Raw genomic sequence first — 20,593 nt, forward strand, 5'->3', positions numbered from 1 at the left:
GTTGGTGCCCAGGTGGCTGACCAGCTGGGGTAACATTCTAATTGCTGCCGTGATGTCATAATGAGCAATGTTAAGTCTATGGGGGAAATGGTGATAGTTTTTAACTAATAGTTTAAAAAGTATAAAAGTTACAAAGTTGAAAAATACAAAGCACATATGGCATAAGCAAGACCTACGCAACAAAGTTTGAATGAAGTTTCTACGTTAAACGGTTGAAGCTGAATTGCGAGCGTTAGAAGAAGAAGTTTAACTAGAATTGCAATTCCAAGGAATTACCAGTGCATGAAAATGCAAAAATAGATAGATAATGTAATTTAGATATGGTTACTAAGGTGTAGCTAGGGTAAACATGGTGGTTGCATAGTTTACAGAGAGTTGATAGTGTGAAGGTAGACAGTTTAAAGATGAAACATTCCACTACTAACTTAACTAATGATTTCTATTCATGTTAAAATGTTGAATAGCTAACTTAGCTAATGATTTCTAGCAGTTATGCTAAAAATGCTAATTATGCTAACAATGCTAACTTCACTAACAATGCTAACCAGGTTGATTAGCTAACTTAACCGATGATTTCTAGCAGTAATGCTAAACATGCTAACTATGCTAACAATATTAAATTTGCTAACAATGCTAACCAGGTTGATTAGCTAACTTAGTTGATGTTTTTTGCAGCTATGTTAAAAATGCTAACTATGCTAACCATGCTAACTAGCTAACTTGCTAGTGAGGACTTTTATTTTGAAACATTTGTTGCTAGGGTATCCATGGTGGCCACTATCAGGAAACAAGAAGTTACTGCAGAATAATCATGTTGGTTGCTATGGAAACGGTCATGAACACTTAATTTTAATGGTTGCTTTGTTGGTTGCTAGGTACATGGAGGTTTCATGTAGTTGACTGGAGGCATAGTGGATGATAACTGACAGTTGTAATGGTTGAACAGTTCAATAGTTGAGTAGTTTCAATGGTTAAATGATTTAATAGAGTATTATTGCAGTGAGGACTTTTATTTTGAAACAGTTGTGGACAGAGGAAACAGTTAACAGGATATGTAGTCTTCTGAGAGACTGCATGCTTAAAGCCAGAGAAACTGACAGTTGGTGCCCAGGTGGCCGGCCACCTGGCATAAGATTCTAATTGCTGCCGTGATGTCATAATGAGCAATGTTAAGTCTATGGGGGAAATTGTAATAGTTTTTAACTAATAGTTTAAAAAGTATAAAAGTTACAAAGTTGAAAAATACAAAGCCCACATCGCGTAAGTAAGACCTACGCGACATAGTTTGAATGGAGTTTCTACGTTAAGCGGTTGAAGCTGAATTGCGTGCGTTAGAAGAAGAATAATAAGAAGTTGAAGAAGACTAGGAAGAACAGTACAGTGCATTTTCATGCACTGTAATAATAAGAAGCCTAGGAAGAACAGTACAGTGCATTTTCATGCACTGTAATAATAAGAAGAATAGGAAGAACAGTACAGTGCATTTTCATGCACTGTAATAATAAGAAGAATAGGAAGAACAGTACAGTGCATTTTCATGCACTGTAATAATAAGAAGAATAGGAAGAACAGTACAGTGCATTTTCATGCACTGTAATAATAAGAAGAAGCAGAAGACCGAGGAAGAACAGTACAGTGCATTTTCATGCACTGTAATAAGAAGACTTGGAATAACAGTACAGTGCATTTTCATGCACTGTAATAATAAAATGCCTAGGAAGAACAGTACAGTGCATTTTCATGCACTGTAATAATGTAGATATGGCTACTAAGGTGTAGCTAGGGTAAAGATGGTGATTGCATAGTTTAAAGAAAATTGATAGTGTGAAGGTAGGCAGTTTAAAGCTGAAACATTCCAGTTCTAACTTAACTAATGATTTCTAATCATGTTAAAATGATAATCAGGTTGATTGGTTAACTTAACTACTGATTTCTAGCAGTTATGGTAAAAATGTTAACTATGCTAACAGTGCTAACCAGGTTGATTAGCTAACTTAGGTAATGATTACTAGCAGCTATGCTAAAGATGTAACCTATGCTAGCAATGCTAACTATGGTAACGATGCTAACTTTACTAACAATGCTAACCAGGTTGATTAGCTAATTTAGCTGATGATTTCTAGCAGTAATGTTAAAAATGCTAACTATGCTAACAATGTTACATTTGTTAACAATGCTAACCAGGTTGATAAGCTTACTTAGTTGATGATTTCTTGCAGTTATGCTAAAAATGCTAACTATGCTAACAATGCCTACAATGCTAACAATGTTGATTAGCTAACTTAGCTAATGATTTCGAGCAGTTATGTTAAAAATGCTAACAATGCTAACCATGCTAACTAGCTAACTTGCTAGTGAGGACTTTTATTTTGAAACATTTGTTGCTAGAGTATCCATGGTGGCCACTATCAGGAAACAATAAGTTACTGCAGTATAATCATGTTGGTTGCTATGGAAACGGTCATAAACACTTAATTTTAATGGTTGCTATGTTGGTTGCTAGGTACATGGAGGTTTCATGTAGTTGACTGGAGGCATAGTGGATGATAACTGACAGTTGGAATGGTTGAACAGTTCAATAGTTGAGTAGTTTCAATGGTTAAATGATTTAATAGTGTATTGCAGTGAGGACTTGTATTTTGAAACAGTTGTGGACAGAGGAAACAGTTAACAGGATATGTAGTCTTCTGAGAGACTGTATGCTTAAAGCCAGAGAAACTGACAGTTGGTGCCCAGGTGGCCGGCCACCTGGCGTAAGATTCTAATTGCTGCCGTGATGAACATGAAATGTGTGAATGTTATGGCCAACAAAAGACCGATGCTGTGCTAACTGTGTTTAGAGTTTTGAAAATGTGTCAACTGAATGGACAAACGCTTGTTAGCGATTGAAAAAAACTGTAATAGTATATAAAGTAATGAAAAATACATTTAGGAAAATCCATTCCTCTAGGGTTAATTGGTGTTTTTTTTATGCCACAGCTCATTCCATTATGAGAGGCCTCCATCACCTGTGCCAACGTGTGTGTCCATGAAGAGTGACCGGTCAGAGGATCGCATCATAAAGTTCCAACATGATGATGTCACAGATGGATCAGCGTAAGTCCATGAAACAGGCTCATAGAATCAGTGCTCTCTGGAGATCAGGAAGTGCCATATGGATCAACAATCAAACCGTACACAATGGATCAACATTTGTCATTTTCCATAGTCTGTTGTAATATGATTTGTATCAGACTGCCCCCTGCTGGCCACAAAGAGCAATTGAAATCATGACTTTTATCTACTTTTTAATGACAAGAACATGTCTGTTATTTGGATATTGTGGTATAAATGATGGTTTATTGACAGACATGTGAATTAGGCATGTCAGTATCAGCCTTATCATAATATCTAATATGTAGGAAAGTTTCAGATCAATTAGCCAAGGTGTTGTCAATGTCTAGCACATTTCCTCTTTGGTCAGCTGGTTTAACTAGACCAGGTTAGCAGTGTGGGCATGAATATATCATCAGATTAATATGAAGTAACATTTTGTTATTAAATAAAAAAAAATATTCTGACTTTGGACAGCTGGTGGCGCTACTCCAGACAGGCATATTGGGTGTTTAGATGTCATATTCTCCTAATAAAAACGTCAAAGCCTCATTAGACGCTAGGGGTATTCGACTTCTTGTAGCTGCCTGCAGCTGTCTTAAGATGACTGCATATGTCATTATTTCTGAGATTCTGACACGTTTTCAACCTGGAATAGTGCATGATGTTTGCACAATTCAGGGTTGAAAATGTAGAATCTCAGAAATAAATAATCATGTATGCAGTCATCTTAAGACAGTTGCAGGCAGCTACAAGAAGTCGAATCCGACTATTTTCTGGCAAATGTTTTGAGATCATACATAAAAACTTAGAGTAACATATATAAGAAGCATCTCTTTTTCCCTCGCTTCACTATTATGACGCTGCTATCTTTATTAGACATTTCAGAAGCTCACAGATGGTTGGTCATGTGAGTCATTGCTAGCACTCTGATTAGTTTAACCCAAAATGGACATTTTACTTCCTCAAATGCTGAAAAAAACAATTAATATCTATTTTATGTGCTAAAGTTTTTGTTTTTTTTGTAATTTATGAATACCATGAAAGATGAGTAGGTCAGTGTGAAGCTTGGGTGTGTGAAATTCACAAATAAGGACGTTCTCTGGAAGTTCATTCCTTCAGTGTCATGCTTCACAATTCACAGTTAATACATTTAGAGGATAATTTTATAGTAATAATTATAATAATAATTATTATTATTAATAATAATAATAATAATAATAATAATAATAAATAATTAATAATCAATAATAAAGTAATGAAAAAGACATTTAGAATAAGCCAATCCTATACGGTTAATTTATGTTTTTTTACACCACAGCTCATTCCATCATGAGAGGCCTCCATCACCTGTGCCCACGTGTGTGTCCATGAAGAGTGACCGGTCAGAGGATCGCATCGTAAAGTTCAAACATGATGATGTCACAGATGGATCAGTGTAAGTCCATGAAACAGGCTTATAGAATCAGTGCTCTATGGAGCCCAAGAGGTGTCATTGCAAATATGTTTGTGTATGGAGAGAATGTGACAGGACCTTAGAACACAATTGATGCAAATTCTCAAAACACACCCATTCGTCTCTGTTACATTGCTCCACAAGTATTAGATTCAGTGAGACCTTCATTGCATGAAAGAGCAGAAGTGGGGCTTTGCAACGGGACTAAATACTTGTCTGTACGATTAAGTATGCACATTTAAAAAAAAAAATTGCATCATATGTACAGTCTGTTCTGCTCTGCGTTCACCTGCACACCCATTCCTCTTGTTGGAAATACTCGCAAACCCATGATCGCAGGTATAGTATATGGCACACCTGCCAGATGAAAGAGGAGGCACAAAGCTATCAACTGATACCAAGTACATCCTTCTGGGTTATAAAACCAAACAAAGTGACAGCAATGTAATAGCTTCCTATAGCTCAACTTAGGCTAAGCTTTTGTGTGTTTTTGTGGCAAAGTACGTTCATAATCCAATGCTATCTTGTCTTTCTCAAGGCCAATTTGATGGCAAACAAACTTGTATTAGGTGAATCATTCACCTAACATAGTGTAGCTATACAGCATAGACACAGCGAGTCCTTATGAAGAAAATGTAGTGAATCCCTACTGAGAAAAAAATCCATGGAACTTCCAATCTCGCAAGAATCGTCAGTAGTTATAGCTCTTCAGAGACAGTTTTTGACCATTTTTCATCCTTCACCTCTGCAACAAAAGCATGAAGGATGCAGGATAAGCCACAATAAGTTTGCTATTTACATTTGCAGAGTAACATATGAATACCTTGTGACTCTAGAGGGAGCTCTACAGTCGCCAAAAATACCTAAACTTGCATAGTGCACCTTTAATGAACTGAATATAACAAATAGCACTTCAATCTGGGTGGTGAAAGATTTTTAAAAGCCTTCAATGACTCCACACCCTGACAAACTAATCATTGATGATTATTTGATAAGTGAATGAATGAAAGACAATTGCCAGGTGATGTGAAATCTGATACAGTACATTGTATTTCCTCTGCTATTGAGTGGGATCCCCATGAGGCATTTCTCTTTGTTTTTCCATCTTATGTGTATTTATACTATGAAGAACATCCTAGCTCCATATGGGAATAATGCTTTTATTAATTTTTTTATCACTGCTCATTCTATCATAAGAGGCCTTAATCACCTCCACTTGTGAAACTTGGTTTGAACCTACTAAAACTAAACATGCTGTATGAGTTAAAATATAATTAGACACCTACTAAAACTAAACATGCTGTATGAGTTAGGTTGACATGACTTGTTTACATGGTCCTGCCTTTGGGCCTTCCATGATATTACTACAATGGACACAAAATATATATATGAAAAAAAAATTGCAATTACTAGCCCAATAACATACAGTATTGCTGGACAACCTTGTGGTCAAATGGTGCTTTCTTCAAAATGTGTCATTGAGCCTGTACCAAGCTTGTTTTTTATACATCCAAGTGCTACAGACTGCCATAGACTCCAATGGAAGAGCCATTACCCAGTAAGACATGTATGCACAATTAATGGAAATTAATTTATGGTTTGGTATGCCTTAAATGATCAGCGGCCAAATGGAAGGATGCAGAGCAGATGCCATCAGTGACCAGTTTACCCAGGGGGACCTCAAGCACATATTCCAGGTTTGGATGCAGCTATATCAGGCTGCACTGATATACTGTACACTGTTTTCATTTTACAATACAGAACAATAATGACATGGTGTTATTGAACACCTGGGTATTGTAATGCAAAGTATAACCAGATATGTGTACACCAGGTGCTTGAGGAGAAGATCATCACCTTTGTGAAGAATGAGCTGAAGAGATTTGAGAAGATTGTGAGTCCAGATTACCAAGAACACTTTGAGGGTAAAGAGCAGGATGAGAGTGATGCCAGAGAAGGGGCTCTTAAGATGGCACTGCACTTCCTGAGGAACATGAAGCAGAATGAAATTGCTGAGAAACTGCAAGAAAGTAAGAAATTTACCCAGTGTCTCGTCTTACATTTATGGTAGACTAACTAGGTTAGATTAACTGTCTCTGGTGTTATTGGTGGCTCAATGGATTGTATTGTTTTATGTTTTATTTTTTTGTGAATTAGATGAACATGACGTGGTTTGTCAAACAGAGCTGAGGAAAAATCTCAAGAACAAGTACCAGAGTGTATTTGAAGGAATACCCAAGCAAGGCAGCTCTGCTCTGCTGGAAAAGATCTACACAGAGGTCTACATCACAGAGGGAGGAAGTGGGAAAGTAAATGAGGAGCATGAAGTCAGGCAGATTCAGTCCATCTCCAAGAGACCAGCTGGACAGGAGACACCAATCAAATGCAGAGACATCTTTAGGCCCCTACATGGCCAAGACAAACCAATCAGAAGTGTCATCACGAAGGGAGTAGCTGGCATTGGCAAAACTGTCTCAGTTCAGAAATACATCCTGGACTGGGCTGAGGGGAAAGAAAACCAGGATGTCCACTTCATATTTCCACTGCCTTTTAGGGAGCTCAACAGCATGAAAGAAAATCAGCTCTCTTTGATGGATCTTCTCCAAACCTTTTTCTCAGAAACAAAGCAGTTAACTTTTCTCAGCAAGGGGAAGTACAAAGTGTTGTTCATCTTTGATGGTCTGGATGAATGTCGACTCCAACTAGACTTTCAGAAAAATGAAATTTGGACTGAAGTGACAACAGCCACTTCATTAGATGTTCTGCTGAGAAATCTCATCAAGGGTAATCTGCTTCCCTCTGCCCTCCTTTGGATCACGTCCCGACCAGCAGCAGCCAATCAAATTCCTCCGCAGAATGTTGACCGGGTCACAGAAGTACAAGGATTCAATGACCCTCAGAAGGAGGAATACTTCAGGAAGAGAATCTGTGATCAGACTCTTGCCAACAAAGTCATCTCTCACATTAAATCATCAAAAAGCCTCCACATTATGTGTCACATACCAGTGTTTTGCTGGATTGCAGTTACTGTGCTTGAAATCGTTCTCAAGAATGAAAGCGGAAAGCAAGTTCCAAAGACTTTGACAGAGATGTACACATATTTCCTTGTTTTTCAAACCAAGCAAAAGAGTCTAAAGTTTGATGGAGTTTATGACACTGATCCACAGTGGAACCAGGCTAGTCTCCTTGCTCTTGGAAAGTTGGCCTACAACCAGCTGGAGAAAGGCAACCTGATCTTTTATGAAAATGACCTGAGAGAGAGTGGTATAGATGTCAGAGAGGCAGCAGTACACTGTGGCATTTGCACCCAGATCTTTCAGGAAGAGTCAGGCCTTCATCAGGAAAAGGTGTACTGCTTTGTGCATCTGAGCATCCAGGAGTATCTTGCAGCTTTGTATGTGATCCTGATGTTTATAACTGAAAGAAAAGATATCATGTCCCCACAGAAAGCCCCCAGAACAGTCCACAGCCCAGAGCACATAGCCATGACCACCTTACAGAAGAGTGCTGTGGACAAAGCCATGAAACAGAAAGATGGACACTTTGATCTTTTCCTCCGTTTCCTGCTTGGACTCTCTCTGGAATCCAATCAGAGACTCCTGCGTGGCCTAATAAAGGAAGTACAAGATGAAAGCAAAGAGGAAATAGGCAGCTACATTAAGACAAAGATCAGGGAGATGCCATCATCAGAAAGAGTTCTCAACCTCTTCCACTGTCTGAATGAAGTCAACGATCACTCCTTAGTGGAAGAGGTCCAGCGCTTCTTGAGTGCAGGGACACTTTCTGAAGCCAAACTCTCATCCACACAGTGGTCAGCCCTCGTGTATGTGCTTCTGACATCAGAAGAAAAGCTTGATGTGTTTGACTTGAAGAAGTACATTTTGTCTGATGAATGTCTTATAAGACTGCAGCCAGTTGTGGAGGAGTCCCAAAAAGCTCTGTGAGTAGAATAACAATATGTTTTGGTTGAAAAGGAGGATGTATTCACATTTAAGTGTGAAATTATAATTAAATATAATAATATATAATATTAAATATAATTACGAAGCACAACTATACTAGTGTACTTCGTCAAAGTCCTTTACAGAGAGTTTAGTAACTGGTAGAATGTTTTCCCATTCAAGGCTCAACAGTTGTGGGCTCACTGAGAGGAGCTGTACAGGTCTGGCATCTATCCTCAATAAAGCGTCTTCAAAACTGAAACATCTGGACCTCAATGGCAACAGTATTGGAGATAATGGTGTCCAAGAATTGTGTAGTGGACTGCGTAACCCGAACTGTGCACTGGAGAAACTCAGGTAAGACATTGCAGTATCCCTTAGGCCTGATCAGTGGCCTCAGTTGTGCAGTATGATGCATGTGTCCAGTGTGTGGGCAGGGTGAAGGGGGATGTGGGGGGTTCTTATCACCATAGTAGCAGTGATGTTGGAAATGGCAGTGTGGTGGGAATAGCCAGTGGGATTGTGCCCCTCTGTACTGACACCTTACACACACCACACACATTAACACTAGAAGCCGTTCTGACCCACTTATACCTAGAAGCGTCGCACCCCGGTCATTTGACCGCTTTGACTATTAGAAGCGCCGTGCTGGTGTGAACTACTTAAAGCGCGGCGAGGCGGTCAAAAGACCGCTGAGTCCTTAGACTGGGAGGCTGTTACTTACACATAATGATAGCTAGATGGCGCTTCGTGCACGAATCAAATCGTTTGGTCATAAATTTGTTGTTGATAGTCTGTGGTTGTTTCATTATGACATACAGCACGTTTGAGCTATCTGTGCATTTATTTGTGTTGATTTGTGTTGTTTGAGGTAAAACTTGAACAAACCTTGAGTTCTTGAACAAACCTTGAGCAAACTTGACTTTCAACTTTTTCATAGTATTTCATTTTTTATATTTCGTTTTTACATTTTGTATGCTACTTAGAAATGTTGGCTATTTTAAAACGGAGGCATACGCGTTCTGTGATTAGGAGCCTGACCCGACGGGAGGGGAAGGATGAAAAATGTCGGCCCAACACCGGTGTTGTTGGATCTCGAGAGTTCGGGTTTGGGCAGATAATATAAGCTCTAAAATGAATGGGTGGCTAGTTCTAATTCACTCCCCAAATTCACTTCTATTCATTTAATGATGAATCGGTATTGTGATTCATCCGTTTATTTCAGATAGTTTGTTATTAAAAACCATGAACAAAAAAATAATTGTTCGTCGACGTTGAAAAACGGTCAGTGAATTCAGTCAATGAGCTACAACATTTCGCTCGTGCCGAGTAGTGAACCCGGGTCTGTTGCGTAGCAATCAAGCGAGTTAACGCTGCCCCACTCACCGTTGTAGCCTACACGCTGGCGATTTAGGTAAAATAGCATACAGTAGGTGTTTCACGCGACGTAACTCAGATCAGTCCAGCAAATACGTAAGAAAATGCTTATACATTAGTCTGAGCTTTAAAAGATAGCCTACAGATAGAAGATAAGATATACAACTATGAATTTACGTAGGCATACGCGCCCTACGTACATAAATAGGCTATGACGAATTTGAGCTGGAAATATTTTTTACACATGTAGGCCTGCCTAATAGAACGTCGCAAAGTTTTCAAAACAAACTCGCATTTTACCACTGTAAATCGCCTCCATAGACTATGCCATGTAAATGAAAAATAGTTATTAGCCTAAAATAAATCACATATATAATACATATTGCACATATATAAACTATGTTTTATGGTAAAATATTATTCTCATGCCCGACTGACAGGAAACCCTTGCGACATCTGCTGTGAGAAAAAAGAATAGCAGCCCTGGACAAACATGGCCGAACGCGAGACAACATAGTGTTGTCACATAGGCCTAAGTGAGCGCAAAATAGCTCTAAACTAGCTTGTAGGCTACTGGTGTGCTTTCGATCATGTAAAGATTCTGGGTGACAACACACGCGTAGCCTATTTAGGAAAAGTCGTGAACGTAGGGTCCTGGAATTTAATCGAGTGAAAATATGTTTTTTATTTTGGTATCGCTGAGGTCAAAAGACCGCAGCCAGGTGTACCATGTTATCTTGTGATCAGTTCAGATTGTGATATTTGCATAAAATCACTGAATATTCAACAAGAACCCTCCCTACTTGTTAACAGCGCTCTGCTCTGCCTCCGCCCCTCGAGTGCTGGAGATTCACATTTTCAGGAAGCTGCAGTAGGCGAGATAATTGGGAATAAAGATCTTGCCAAAAACATGCCGACATCACCGATTCATGCAGGTGTGCTTAAGCATAATCCACACAAGATGCTCTAGAAAAAGGAATTGTTCAAGTAAAACAACAAGGTTTTGTTGGGTTTCGAACATGAGTCTCGCGTGGGCAAAATGGTCCATCAGCTGCATTTTTACCACTGCACTACGGTAAGCACTGAGTGACTGTGATCTAGCGTAGGTTATTATACTGAAATCATGACGTCCACGTTAAGTGGGATGGCTCATGACATGAGCAAACACAGGAATGCAAGCCTTAAATAATACAGATTTATGTCATAGGCTACAGTAACAACAAACGGGCATGACCTCATTCCAGACGTTGTTCATTTTGAGGGACAGAAACACGTTATCTAATGCAAAAAACATGAAGATCACTGGGCCTCGAACTGCTCATTAAAACGTCAAGATTTGTAATTGTACGCCCTTACTCGATTGCGCCACAAATCTGCTTAAATGAAGTTAGGATATTTAATACATGCTGGTCTTCCCAAGAAATGAATAGCTATATGTTATGTTGTGACAATGTTTGTCAGCCGATCAATATTTAAGTATAGCTTACGTTCATTAGCAATACATCTGAAGAATGTTTTGCAACAGGCTACGAGCAGCATATCCTTTTAAAAATCTGTGCGAGATAAGCATGTCACATTCTGTGAGATGATTCACAATTTAACAATGAAATGATCACATTTTTGCCTTACTTGTTCATTTTACCCCAAAAACAGAATAAAGTGGCAGGGATCATGCCTGTTTAGGCTAGTTGAAGCAAGATGAGCCTACTTTAGGCTATGTTTCGAGACTTGCATGCCCATGTTAAATTGTGATATCACCAGTTAACATAGGCGTATATTTCTCACAGTATGTTAACCTGTGTTAACTTTGACTAAAAGCCCAATAAATTGTTAAAAATCTATGGAGATAGATTTGTTTCAATATTATTTGTATACGCATGCACCATGATCCACACGAATGATATTATTTGCAAGCGCAAAGACAAAATTTGCAAGCGCAAAGACAACATTTGTGACTTGTAAATCAGGATTTGCTCAAAGGTGTATTGATTTGTTCAAATGTTTGGAAACTTGCAAGTTAAATCATACCAAATTTGTAAACATATCTCACGTTTTGCATGCGCATCTGTTTGGAAATGTCACTTGCGACTCCTACGTTCCTTGTGTGAAGTGTTGAATCTGCATTTGCAGATCACTCAACAGGCGCATGAATCCCTGCTTCCGCTTACGTAATTTTGAGACATTCGTTCCCCTTTTTCCAACCAAGGGGGCAGGCATATTCCCGGAAGTAGAAACACGAAATGAGCTGGTGATCAACACTCTGCTAACTCCCTTGGACGGCCATAGATTTCAGATTTTTTTGCGATCCCATAACTTCATGTAACATGTGCCCTTTGTCTCCCTTATAGCTTCTGTGTATTCTATATAGGGTATCGAAGGCAAAATTAATTCACTTCTTCCCCGTATATTACGTTGGTTTCCCGTAAAGAAGTATTTTAGCATGTCTGTTATAGGGAAGCTAACGTTCGCCCGTAATGTTTGGATAAGAAGTTGAGTGAGCCTGCACGAAAACCATGACGGAGAGTCATTCGCAAGATCAGTGAAAATGCGTGTAGCCTACGGTAGCCTACTGTTTGATATGGTAAAGCATTACCTAGAGGCAAGTACACATAATAATAATATTAAAAAACGAACGTTAACAATTTCAGAGGTTTTCGATCTATCAGACGAGTTACAGCAGGCTAACGTCACAAAATGAGTTTGAGTCTGCGCAGTACGATGAACAGGAAACGAATTTTTGTTTCAGCCCCCTCTCATTGAGAACGACGGAGTCTGTTTGTCCATTTCTTTTAGGTCTATGTTTCCAACCCGATTCGTATCCGCAAAGGGCTGGATTCGCAAAGGGCTGGATTCGCAAGAGCTACCCACCTCCCCCCCACCCCAGTAGGTGGCGGTGCAACGCTCTTTTTGGCCACTGTGTACAAATATACCCGATGTGAACCGCAATTTGAAGAAGAAGATTGAGCACAGTCAGGAGTTCCATGGACGCTTTTCCTCGTTTTTCCTCATTTTCTTCATTTTTCCTCAACATTCATTAACCAAAGGTAAGAAGTGTTATCTCGGATACATTCAACAGGTAATGAATCAGTTTACATTATGATTACGTTTGTCGTAGCCTTTTGCTCACCAACAGTTAGCTGTTAGCTAATACACTGTGTTTGGAGAAATGCCACCGGCTTTTCTGTTTTAGACCGGTTCTGGCTGTCGTGAGTGGCAACTAGAATGAATATCAACATGTCTTTAGTTGATGGGTCTTACTTTTCACGTTTATGTGGGACGTTATGGCGTAGTTGTTACAATACTGTCGCTGGTTTTAAGGTATCAGATGGCTATCTTAGCATCGTAGGTTTGTCCAGCTACAAACGAGGCTTTTGGTGAAATGTCGCAGTAAATGATGAATTCATACCATGCATTTATTTGTTCAGAAGTATATTGTTAATGACCTCGCGTTATATAAGCTCATGTGTCTGATTATGTCATGAAATAACGGTATGTTGTCACCGGTAGTGAGTCTAGCATAGTAGCCTATGAGCCTGCGGTCAGGTCATCAATGGCCCTGGCGATCTCTGGAAGTCCACTCTTTGTGAACGTTGGGAGACCATAGTCTTAGTTAGAGTATTGGTTCATTTGCTGGAGGAAGACCCAAGGGCCGAAACGTTACTTTTTATAAACACAGGAGCTCAAGCAGTGTTAGCGACGTACGTCTTCTGTTACATCTCCCTAGGAATTGTTAACAGTTCAGGTCTATAAGCACTGTGATCAGCTCTGTCTTTTGATTAGTACATGTCATTTGACTTTTGCTTGTGTGTTTGTGCAGAACAACTCATCGTGATGGAGCACCTGTACTCCCTGATACAGCAGGATCTGAGGGGATTCCTCAGACAGGACGCAGATGTGGATTGACAACATCCTGCAGTTGAACTTTATTAGAATAAGTGTGGTTTTGAATAAAGGACAATAATTGAATTATTTTACATACTACTGTATGTTAACCTGACTCACCACTTGAATTTCGTTCCACCTAGCTCCTCACATTCATCTGGAACTACTCCATTGGAAATGTATTTCAGAAGGCAGGGCCTTGTCAAAACTCCTTTCATATGATTGGATAAACTAATGTATTGACATGCTACTACAACAAGGGTGGGCAAACTAAGGCCCGGGGGCCACATGCGGCCCTCTGCTCTGTTTCATGTGGCCCGCCATGAAGTCAAACACATAAAATTAAATGTGGCCTGTTGTTACATTAACCTGATATACGTCCATCACACAGCATGGTTTCATAACTGATGTGCTATGTTGGTCAATAACGTCATCAAGCTGTACTTTTGGGAACTCTGACTGAATAAATACATTTTTTTGGAAGGTAACATCACTTTTTCATTGCTTAATTAATCATAGCATATAAGCTTAACATTCTTAACATCCAGCTACTTGGTAACTTTCTAATGTAGCTTGGCATTTTCTGTATAGTTTCAGTATAGTTGGTTAACGAGAAACCTATGCATATCAACAACAACAGCAATATCAACAGTGTCCACGTCCACTGGGTGTGCGAGGGACCAGGCAGAGTCAGCTAGCCATGTGCGGAGCATAGCTGCGTTTGTTTGGTTTGTAAAGGACACAGCAGGGGGGTATTCCATCAACCTCGCTAAACAAGGCGGCGCTCAACAGAAATAGCCTGGCTTGAACTAGTGTAGACTTCCACTTGAAGCTAAAGCCGTTCCATTAACTCAAGTTAGCTGCATCTTGCCCTCGTTTATTCAAACGAGGCTAAAATCAGCTTCATGTCTGCTCGTGCACGAGGTAGAAAAGTAGACCAAAACCATAGATTGATGAAAAGAGGATGCATGTCGTAAAATTAAGGCAAACTAGAAGATTTCAGTTCGATTTACAAGCGCCATCTACAGGATTTTCATCGGAAGTAATCAAATTGAACACGAGAAAAAAAAATAGATACAGTTGCCTAAAAAGGAGAATAACGAAATCGTAGGCCTACTGTAAATCGCTAAACAGTAATTATGATGGTTTGAATTGGGACTTTGATTGTCTTCACTCTGAACAAAACGAGTGAATAAGCAGGCTATTTAAACTCAAAACAACTTTGGCATAGGCTATTCAACAATAAAGATAACCTACGTTTGTAAATTAAAAGGGTTCACTCTGAAATATTTTTTCGGTGGTCATAAAATAAATTGGTAGCCTATTGTCCTGGGAGTATTGGGAGAAAACCTAGCCTATTGTCTCCCATAAGCATATAGTTCTGCCAAAGTGTTTGTGAAATATAATTAGCCTATCTGAAATGCAATATTGGCTTTCAATATGTCATTTCATATTTAATTTCTGTAATACAGTTGGTTTGATATCCGAACTACATGCATAATTAATTAGACTATATGAAGCGGTTTTAATTATTATAGCCTTTACAGAATTAGGCTATAGGCTGGCTTGCCGTGCATCGTATAGCACACTGACAGCCTACCTACTGTCACTGAAGCTACTGTATATGACCCTTAATAATGATGCCTTTCATTAAAGAGTATAACTAAACATGGCAATATTAATGTGTTAACATAGTCTATGTAAATTCATCGCATGGGAACCGAACCCGAGAACACGCAAAACATGCCTCGATTGTTCTCCTGTCACGCTGCGCATGACACCACGAAAGACGTACATTACGCATAGCCGCAAGATTCCTTGGACCACACACATATCAAGTTCAAACAATGTAAGTTGCATAATTTTCAGAAATTCATTTAAACTAGCGGATAGGTAGCCTTAATCAATGCTTGCAACACTGTCGGAAAAAAGTTTCTCCTCCTATTTTTTAAGTTGTAGGCTACAGGTGACGAAAGCACAGGTTGACGGAACCAACGGTTTGGGACTCGTTTTCCGACTGGTGTTTTTTATTTGCAACACAGATTAATTTAGCTCGGCAGTTAGCCTGCCACCGACCAGGTTAGTTCAGAAGCATATGTTACCCCAGCAACTCAGCTGAGATTCCTGTTAGCGGGAGTAATGGAACCGAGCTCTCTCTAAAATTAGCGAGGCTTATCAAAGTTAGCCGCGATTTACGGTTAGCTCGCTTGATGGAATACCCCCCAGGAGAAGGGTGAGCTGGGTTTGTGGCGGCTGGAAGAGTCTGCAGGTGTGCAACGGACCGGGCAGAGCCAGCCGGGTGTGAGGGAGAGAGCAGCGTCTGTTGAGAGTGTGAAAGCCACAGATCTCAGAGCCACCCTGAGGGGCTGGGCAAAGCCTGCTGTGTGTGTTAGAGACACATTAGCCCCGTTTATACTATGGGCTGAACCCGGTGCTGGAACTTAAGCCCAGCCCATGTAGGAGTTTATACTAGACGGGGCTGGGCTGAAACGGGGCTTAACCTGGAACTATTGCCCTGACAACAAGCCCACCTCAACGGTCAGGGCCACGATCCAAGCCCCAGTGCTTAAACGTCACGTCGAACTGGTTACTACGGCTACCGTTCTATTTACTAACTGCCCGTGCCTGCTGCCTGTAGAATGTTGTTCACGTTTCTATGGATCCAAGTTTGACAGTTGGCTACATGGCCCACCCCAGAGCCACCCCAGTATAAACGCACAGAGAACTCTAGCCCTGGTGCTTGTGCCCTGGGCTTAAGTTCCTGGGCTTAAGTTCCTGGGCCGATGGCCCATAGTATAAACGGGGCTAATAGGGTCTGTTGGGTGTGTGAGGGATGGGGTACAGCGCATTGTGTATGGGAGGGACACAGCTAGTTCCAAACTGTGTGCTGCAGAGCTCGTCTGGTGTGCCGCAGGTAGCCTACTGTGGAGCAGAGTCTCTCAGGTATGTGAGGCACACAATAGGATCCACCAGGTGTGTGAAAGACGCAGCGGACTCTGTCTGGTGTGTGGTGCTGTGCTGCAGATGGAGAAGAGGCCGTCAGCTGTGCTGTGTTGTGCTGCAGATGAAACAGGGACCGATGGTTGTGATGGCAATGAAGCAGAGGTTGACCAAAGACTGTGTGGTGTGTATGGGACAGAGAAGAGGTCGGTTGAACAGGTCAAACTGCATGTTGTCAATCCACATCTGCGTCCTGTCTGAGGAATCCCCTCAGATCCTGCTGTATCAGGGAGTACAGGTGCTCCATCACGATGAGTTGTTCTGCACAAACACACAAGCAAAAGTCAAATGACATGTACTAATCAAAAGACAGAGCTGATCACAGTGCTTATAGACCTGAACTGTTAACAATTCCTAGGGAGATGTAACAGAAGACGTACGTCGCTAACACTGCTTGAGCTCCTGTGTTTATAAAAAGTAACGTTTCGGCCCTTGGGTCTTCCTCCGGCAAATGAACCAATACTCTAACTAAGACTATGGTCTCCCAACGTTCACAAAGAGTGGACTTCCAGAGATCGCCAGGGCCATTGATGACCTGACCGCAGGCTCATAGGCTACTATGCTAGACTCACTACCGGTGACAACATACCGTTATTTCATGACATAATCAGACACATGAGCTTATATAACGCGAGGTCATTAACAATATACTTCTGAACAAATAAATGCATGGTATGAATTCATCATTTACTGCGACATTTCACCAAAAGCCTCGTTTGTAGCTGGACAAACCTACGATGCTAAGATAGCCATCTGATACCTTAAAACCAGCGTCAGTATTGTAACAACTACGCCATAACGTCCCACATAAACGTGAAAAGTAAGACCCATCAACTAAAGACATGTTGATATTCATTGTAGTTGCCACTCACGACAGCCAGAACCGGTCTAAAACAGAAAAGCCGGTGGCATTTCTCCAAACACAGTGTATTAGCTAACAGCTAACTGTTGGTGAGCAAAAGGCTACGACAAACGTAATCATAATGTAAACTGATTCATTACCTGTTGAATGTATCCGAGATAACACTTCTTACCTTTGGTTAATGAATGTTGAGGAAAAATGAAGAAAATGAGGAAAAACGAGGAAAAGCGTCCATGGAACTCCTGACTGTGCTCAATCTTCTTCTTCAAATTGCGGTTCACATCGGGTATATTTGTACACAGTGGCCAAAAAGAGCGTTGCACCGCCACCTACTGGGGTGGGGGGAGGTGGGTAGCTCTTGCGAATCCAGCCCTTTGCGAATCCAGCCCTTTGCGGATACGAATCGGGTTGGAAAAAGGGGAACGAATGTCTCAAAATTACGTAAGCGGAAGCAGGGATTCATGCGCCTGTTGAGTGATCTGCAAATGCAGATTCAACACTTCACACAAGGAACGTAGGAGTCGCAAGTGACATTTCCAAACAGATGCGCATGCAAAACGTGAGATATGTTTACAAATTTGGTATGATTTAACTTGCAAGTTTCCAAACATTTGAACAAATCAATACACCTTTGAGCAAATCCTGATTTACAAGTCACAAATGTTGTCTTTGCGCTTGCAAATTTTGTCTTTGCGCTTGCAAATAATATCGTTCGTGTGGATCATGGTGCATGCGTATACAAATAATATTGAAACAAATCTATCTCCATAAAATACAAACTCTAAGGGGCGGAGGCAGAGCAGAACGCGTTTAAGAAGTAGGCAGGGCCTTTTTGAATATTCACTGATGTTATGCAAATATCACCAGTTAACATAAAAACCAGTCAAACTAGAACACCGGCAGTTCTAGGTAGCCTATATCTAGGTCAAACCCACACGGCGCTTCTAGTAATACGCGTCAGCGGTCAAATGACCGGCGCTTGGCGCTTCTGTTAACTCATTCACATTGAAAGGATTACTAATAAGTCTGTCTCCCTCAGTCTTCTTTATCTCTCTGTCTCTCTCTCTCTCACTCACTCTTACTCTCACACTCACACCCACACTCAATCTCTCTCATACACACACACACACACACACACACACACACACACACACACACACACACACACACACACATTTACACACAATACAGTGCCTATAGAAAGTCATCATACCCTTTTGAAATAGTTACTTTCTTTGTCTTACAGCCTGAAATCAAAACCCATTTTTAAAAAAATATTTTCCAGTTTTATTTACACATTTAGCTGCACAACATCAAAATAATGAAAAAAAGTCAACCGTTCTGAAAATTAATACAAAAATAAAAAAAAAAACTAGAATAACAGGGTTGGAAAAGTGATCATACCCCTGACTTAATACTTTGTAGAGCTTCCTGTTGCTTTCATTATCAATCTGTTTGGATATGTCTATTATAGCTTTGCACACCTAGATTGGGGAATATAGGTGTGGAAAGCTATAATAGACATATCCAAACAGATTGAGGGCTGTAATGAAAGCAAAAGGAAGCTATACAAAGTATTAAGTCAGGGGTATGATGACTTTTCCAACCCTGTTATTCTAGTTTTTAATTTTTTATTAATTTTCAGAGCTGTTGACTTTCTTTTCATTATTTTGATGTTGTACAGCTAAATTTGTGAATAAAACTGAAAAAGATTGTTTTTAAAATGGGTTTTGATTTCAGGCTGTAAGACAAAAAAAGTAACTATTTCAAAAGGGTATGATGACTTTCTATAGGCACTGTAACATCACAATATTATCAGGTTGTTGTCAATTCTGTACTATAAAATACTTTACAATTTCACTTTACTTTTCAACTCATCAACTGACTCTAACCAGAGCAAATAAAAGCCACAATGAAACAATAACAAATATAAAGAGTCGTTGAGTTTATTTCTTTCGTTTTGGCAAGAAGCCGTGTAATAAGCGGGTATGATGTATAGAACGCCGGTCATTATCGGTTATGACCTCCGCTGGTGGTCCTGTTCATCCTGCCGAGACTTATTTTCCCGATAATGACCAGAGTTCTATACATTATCCCTTACGTATTGCCAGAGGTGGGCACAAATACATCAAAAACTATTTTGTTACAAAATACAAATACTGGCTTAGAAAATGTAACAAAATAAAATACAAAATACTGATGTGAAAAATGTATTTAATTAAAATACAAGTAACTAGTCATTCGAAAATACAAAAATACCCCCACAATAATCATGGTATACCAACTTTTAAAATAAACTACAAGAAATCCTTGTACATTTTTTCATTGGCTGACAGAGGCCTAAATTCTTTGCTTTGGGCTGAAGTAGCCTGGTCCTACCATACTCTCATACATTCATAATGTACAGAGAGTCTGGCCACTTCCCATTGCCAAGCATGAATTTCCTTGAATGCGGATACTTTATTGTTTAAAACAATTGGATCTGCCCAGAGCCACTCAGATCTGCCATAACCAATCGCTATACGTTTGGTCGCGAGGAGACATGCTCAAACTAGCGACCTCAACGTCATCGTTCTCAGCTACTCCCTCTGTTCGCTGATTGGACCTGCATATTTTTGTTTTGAGAAAACCTGTAAATATACCGCAGGCCCAGACTATGTAGTGAAGTGAAATGAAAACTGAACGGAAGTACGTAGGAAGGCGGAGCCAGGCTACCTATGAAGTAGATCTAGTAAAAAAAATTAATCAGCATCCCATATCAATATAAACGATGATTGAACTGACAACAAGCAGGCTTTGCAACAGTGGAATCAACTGTGATGAAGCAAACTACCCCCATGATTTTCCATGTTCAATGAAAGTAGTGCGACAGATTGAACAGGCTAGCCTTTTTAAATTGAACAGTATTTCCCTTTTTGTGCTATAAATGCATGCCTTTTGCCTTCATACATGACTGGCAACACGGGGGACAAATAAAGTAAC

At 40.1% G+C, this 20,593-nt stretch overlaps 2 protein-coding genes across 2 annotated transcripts in view; both read left to right on the forward strand.

Annotated features, from left to right (window-relative positions):
- LOC134059640 (uncharacterized) overlaps positions 1 to 20,593 on the forward strand; it is a 301,237-nt gene that overhangs the window by 101,138 nt on the left and 179,506 nt on the right. The window lies entirely within an intron of this gene.
- The window catches only part of LOC134060441 (NLR family CARD domain-containing protein 3-like), a 16,248-nt gene continuing 1,977 nt past the window's right edge, over positions 6,323 to 20,593 (forward strand). The window contains exons 1-4 of the mRNA XM_062517171.1: positions 6,323 to 6,343; positions 6,384 to 6,579; positions 6,707 to 8,489; positions 8,674 to 8,847. Coding sequence (XP_062373155.1) covers positions 6,323 to 6,343; positions 6,384 to 6,579; positions 6,707 to 8,489; positions 8,674 to 8,847 — 2,174 coding nt within the window. The remainder of the gene's footprint in view (positions 6,344 to 6,383; positions 6,580 to 6,706; positions 8,490 to 8,673; positions 8,848 to 20,593) is intronic.

The sequence above is a fragment of the Sardina pilchardus genome, chromosome 16 (assembly GCF_963854185.1).
Source record: "Sardina pilchardus chromosome 16, fSarPil1.1, whole genome shotgun sequence".
In the NCBI taxonomy this organism is placed as follows: Eukaryota; Metazoa; Chordata; class Actinopteri; order Clupeiformes; family Clupeidae; genus Sardina; species Sardina pilchardus.